Below are 5,453 nucleotides of genomic sequence, written 5' to 3'. Positions count from 1 at the left end.
ACACAGGTTTCTCTTTCATTTTCTTAAAATGATCCCACACTTTGAGCTCCGTTGCTGGGTAGCCATGATACCAGAGCCTGTCTGTATAATGCCTTGTGACTAGGGCTGCCACGATTAATTGATTATTAAAATAATCAACGACTAATTTAATAATCAATTAATCGTTTTCTTTTTTTTGTTGTTGTTCTTTACTTTGTTTTTCTCTCCAAACTGCTTTGACACCTTCCACTGCCACATCTGCCTTTCTGTCGTTGACGCACATGCACAGTAGTGGTAACTGGGGTAGGCCGTGGACGTCACAAGACATTATACAGACAGGCTCTGGTATCATGGCTACCTGACAACGGAGCTCAAAGTGTGGGATCATTTTAAGAAAATGAAAGAGAAACCTGTGTAATATCTGCAGAGCAGAACTTGTCTTCCACAGAAATTATTTTTAATTAGCATATAGCTAAAATCTAACCATGGTTATATAATAGCAGCTGCATTCTGACGTGATAAGCTGTATGTTTTATATTTAATTAACGTATGATCTGATTAGTCGACTAATCGAATAAATAATTGGTGATTAATCGATTATTAAAATAATCGTTTGTGGCAGCCCTAATGGAAACACATTTTTCGAATCAGGTCTGATGTAACCGATTCGCTTCAAGTCAGTTGATAGAAAAACACATCTGATTCGCAATTTTTTTACATTTTTGCGAAATTTTAAAAATTCGCTCCAAATTCGAGTTAAAACCGGATGGAATCACGGCTGCTGGTTTGATCAAACGCCTCGCGGTTCAGGCCCGACGAGTCGTTTCTCCACGGCGGAGCGAGGGCTAACGGTGTGTTCCTGTCTTGTCCGCAGGGCGATGGCGAGGCCGAGCCACAGCGATCACGTCCTCCAGCAGCTCAACAACCAGCGGGAGTGGGGCTTCCTGTGCGACTGCCTCATCGCCATCGGGGACATCTACTTCCGGGCCCACAAGGCCGTGCTGGCGGCCTGCAGCTCCTACTTCAGGATGATGTTCATCCGGGACCAGCAGGGGGCGGGCCACCTGGACCTGAGCAACATGCAGATCAGCGCCGAGTGCTTCGACCTGATCCTGCAGCTCATGTACCTGGGCCGGATCGTGGTGGGCAGCTACGAGTTCGAGGAGCTCAAGGCGTCCATGGCGTACCTGCAGATGTACTACATCCCCGACTCGCTGGAGGACCTCAGGGACATCCGGAGCTCCAACCTCACCCCGTCCTCCTCGGCCTCGTCGTCTTCCTCCAGTTCCTCCACCGGACTCTCCGGGGGGAAAATGATGTTTGGGGTCCGGATGTACGAGCAGCAGAGGCCTGTGGCTTCTGAGGGCGAGGTTCTGACCAAAGCGGCGGGCGGCGGCGGCGGGGGACGTCCGGCTGTTCCAGCAGCCGTCAGCAGACCCGCAGCCACAGAGGAGGCAGTGGCGGCGGTCGCTCCTCTCGTGGCGGCGCCGTCGGCTGCAGACGGAGCGGCCGAGCAGCCGTGCGACCTGAGGAAGAGGTCCGGGGGCCGGGGCGCCGCCCTGAAGGACCGCCCCCGCTTCGGCCGCACCTACACCTGCGACGACTGCGGCTTCGTGTTCAGCTGCGAGAAGCTGCTGATCGAGCACATCCTGACCTGCACCAACCGCAAGGCCTTCCACCCGGCCCGGCCCGGCGCCGACAAGGCCGAGAGCTCCGCCTCCGAGAGCGCCGAGGAGCACAGGCTCGTCTGCAAGGGCGAGGACGACTGGGCCGAGGCCAGGACCGACTCGGACCTGCCCGTCGGGTCGGTGGCGGCGGCGGCGGCCGGGACCGACAGCGAGCCCGGCTCAACCCGGAGCATCAAAACGGAACCGGAGGAAAGCCTGTTCTGTGAGATCGAGATGGTCCAGGTGGGCGAGCACGGAACCAGAGACTGCAGCTCCCGCCTGAGCGACGGGACTCTGCGAGACTCGCTGAGGCCGAGCCGGGACTCGGAACCCGGAGTGTCGGGTTTGGAGCCCGTGGACGCCCACCCGTCCAGCAGCAACGACTCAGGAATCCCCTCGAAGCTGCGGCGGGTCAAAGACGAGCGGCCGGACCCCGACTGCTCCCCCTGTGAACTCTGCGGCGCCGTCCTGGCCGAGGAGGACAAGTCCACCCACTACCTGTCCAGCCACATGGGCCACATCTGCGCCTGCGGCCGCTGCGGCCAGGTCCTGATCAAAGGCCGGCAGCTGCAGGAGCACGCCGAGCGCTGCGGCGAGGCCCACGGCGCCGAGTCGGACTCGCACGGCGAGGACGAGGCGTCGCTGCTCGGGGAGGCTCCGGGGATGGAGGAGGGGCTGCTGGAGGCGGCGGACCTGGCGTGCCCCCACTGCGGCCTGCTTTTCCAGAACGGCAGCCTGGCGCTGGAGCACGCCCTGTCCTGCCACGAGCAGGAGCTGTTCCGGCCCGTCCTCCTGGAGGAGGGGGCCGGCGAGGCGGACCACCGCAGGAAGCACTTCTGCAGCATCTGCGGGAAGGGCTTCTACCAGCGCTGCCACCTGCGGGAGCACTACACGGTCCACACCAAGGAGAAACAGTTCACCTGTCAGACCTGCGGGAAGCAGTTCCTGCGCGAGCGCCAGCTCCGCCTCCACACCGACATGCACAAGGGCATGGCCCGCTACGTGTGTCCCGTGTGCGACCAGGGCACCTTCCTGAAGCACGACCACGTGCGCCACATGATCTCCCACCTGTCGGCCGGCGAGACCATCTGCCAGGTGTGCTTCCAGATCTTCCCCGGCGGCGAGCAGCTGGAGAAGCACATGGACGTGCACCTGTACATCTGCGGCGTCTGCGGCGAGAAGTTCCGGCTCCGCAAAGACATGAGGAGCCACTACAACTCCAAACACACCAAGAGGCTATAGAACGTTCCAGAAGAACCGTTCTCCTCGTTCCGTTTTGTTTCTAAGAAGCCATAAATGTGAGAACAAATCATGCACTTGAACACCAAAAAAGACACCTTCCTATCTGCACTTTGAAATATATGCATAACTTAAACAGGTGTTCAGACTGCGGGCAGCGAGGCCGCTGATTGGTCACTTTGTTAGTGGTGGGCGGAGCCTTGGGTTGAACTCGACATGGTGCCGGAGCACGGTTTGGATCGAGCTGTAGAAGCTGCTTTATTTCTGATGAAATCAGATTTTTATACAAGTTAAAGCAGATTTTTAAGAGAGAAATGAGCAGAAGATGAAAGTTACCAAGTAAATCCACCGTAGTTTAGTCTGCAGGTGGAAGGAGGAGGTCTGGACCTGGTTCTGATCCTGTTGGCAGTTTAACAGAATCCAAAACCAGTTCATCCTGGAGTTAACACGGATCCTGTAGGACCCAGAACCCTCCCCGCACCGCGTTTCTTTCTGTTCGCTTTAAGAGTTCTGCACAGAAGAACCTCGTCTGCGCTGTCAGAACCAAACCTCACGTCTGTAACCGGTCCTCAAACACTTCAGGTCCACAATAAACGGGTCAGAAACGAGCCGAAAACCCTCTCAGGACCAGTGTCACAGGAGAACCAATGCTGGTCTCAGAGTCCTGATCCACAGTCCAGCTCAGATCCAAACCAGTTCTCAGCCACGTGGCTACAAAACAATTTCAAATCGTTTCGAAACCCGTTCAGAACATTTCCAACCCCAGAACCAGACGGTCCCAAAGTTCTGAGTCTGAACTTGTTAAAAGTTAAAACGAAAGATTTAATTAAAACAAACGTGTAAAGTTCAACCAGTAAACAAACCAACCGGGTTCAGAACCTTCAGAAGGTCTGTGTGGAGGAACAGGCCACGCCTACACTACTTTTACATTGTTATGGTTTTTTTTTTCTTTGTCCTTGATTTCAACAAAAACACTGTAAAGATGAGTTTCTGCAGAAAAACGCCCTGAAGAAACGTCAGATGTTCTGATGTCGGAGGAAGATTCTCCTCAAACTTTAGTGTTTTTTTTTTTTTTTTTTTTGATGCATCGAGTTTCACTTCAGGACATGATTGTTTGAAACAGGATGTGGGACAAAAAAATAGATCCGTTAGTTTTTGGGTTTTTTTTTTTTTTTTCATTTAAAGCACAAAAGTTTTTTATCGAAAGATGTTTTACAACAAATCAAATCACAGCAAACAAAAAAAATAACAGTTGAAGGTACGAAATGAAAAATTGGAAGAAATATTAAAAAGATGTTCAGAAATGAAACATATGTTTCCTAAAAGCTTCGACTTCCTGCAGGTTTTTGGAAAAATCCGTTGAAATGTCAGGAGGAGTGAACAGGAAGTGAACGATGAGCTTAAATTCTTGCAGGTAAATTAAATAAACGGAGCTCTGGTGCTTCTGTTTGCTGCTTTCTAACTTTCCTGGTTTTTTTTAGTGATTTGTAGTTTGTTTTTTGGGGTTTTGGTGAAACATCTCAGACTTTCAAAATAAAACAACTTTCACGCAAACGACTTAAAAATCAAACTCAATGTTTTTCCTGCAGAAACCGTTAAAACTAATTTAGAACCCAAAAAAATTCCTCAAACTATAAAACCACTGGTCCAGCTGCCTGACGGATCAGCACCAACCAGAACCAGAACCGGTCCAGAACCTGCTTGTTGTCCAGCGGCTCAGAAGCTAAAAGCAGTTTGTGTTTCAGAACATGAGGAGGTTTTTGTTTGTTCGGCCTTTTTTAACCCAATAAACCAAGTGATCTTCTGTTTGTGACACAAGTCTCCAGTGTTTGTTGTGACTCGTCTGAACGCTGAGTCAGCTTAATATCTACTGTTTTAGCTGTTAAATCAAAACCTTCGGCTCGTTCAGGAGACAGCTGCTGGCAACGTTTGGTTTTTATTTCCATATTTTTCAAAAAAAAAGTTTCACTTTGTTTACCCTTACATTTCATAAAACAGAAATGTTAGCATTGCTACCTTTGTAGGGTTCCTGCAGATCCTTTAGTCATTGAATTAATCCAAAAATAAGGCCTTAATTAGCCCTACAATGTTTTAAATCAATCTTTCAGAAGACTTAAAAATGTGAACACATTGTAAATATAATGATTTTTATTCATCTCAAATATTAAAATAATTGGTAACATTTATTTTTTTAAAAATTCACATGCAGACATTCCCCTCTGACATCACTTCCTGTTATTTCACCTGCAAATATCTCAACAACGGTCCATCTGAGCAACGTGACATTAGTTTTCTAATATGTTAATAATGTCTTTCCAAAAATGCATTCATATTTCTTACAAACATTTTACGTCACAGGCACTTTAAGGTTTCATCTGCAGCAAATTGGTGTTCAGACCCCACTGTGGGTCATCAGAGGATTTTCAGGAATTAAATTAAGTTTAAAACTGACTGATAAGAGCGTTTCTGCTATAGTTAGATATGGATAAAAACCATTGGTATATTAACAATACTTGAATACTTCAACCAAAAATACTTTGATTCATGAGTTTCTGCCACAGTTTTTTT

At 49.4% G+C, this 5,453-nt stretch overlaps 1 protein-coding gene across 3 annotated transcripts in view; it reads left to right on the top strand.

Moving 5' to 3' along the window:
- zbtb1 (zinc finger and BTB domain containing 1) overlaps nucleotides 1-4,698 on the top strand; it is an 8,940-nt gene extending 4,242 nt beyond the window's left edge. For all 3 annotated transcript variants that reach the window (XM_014023902.1, XM_014023901.1, XM_014023900.1), the window contains exon 2: nucleotides 854-4,698. In XM_014023902.1, coding sequence (XP_013879356.1) covers nucleotides 858-2,888 — 2,031 coding nt within the window. In that variant the 5' untranslated portion in view covers nucleotides 854-857 and the 3' untranslated portion in view covers nucleotides 2,889-4,698. The remainder of the gene's footprint in view (nucleotides 1-853) is intronic.
- Nucleotides 4,699-5,453: the final 755 nt, after the last annotated feature.

The sequence above is a fragment of the Austrofundulus limnaeus genome, unplaced genomic scaffold (assembly GCF_001266775.1).
Source record: "Austrofundulus limnaeus strain Quisiro unplaced genomic scaffold, Austrofundulus_limnaeus-1.0 Scaffold394, whole genome shotgun sequence".
Classification (NCBI taxonomy): Eukaryota; Metazoa; Chordata; class Actinopteri; order Cyprinodontiformes; family Rivulidae; genus Austrofundulus; species Austrofundulus limnaeus.
The sequence above is the reverse complement of the archived record's forward strand: the minus strand, read 5'-3'. Positions and strand labels throughout refer to the sequence as shown.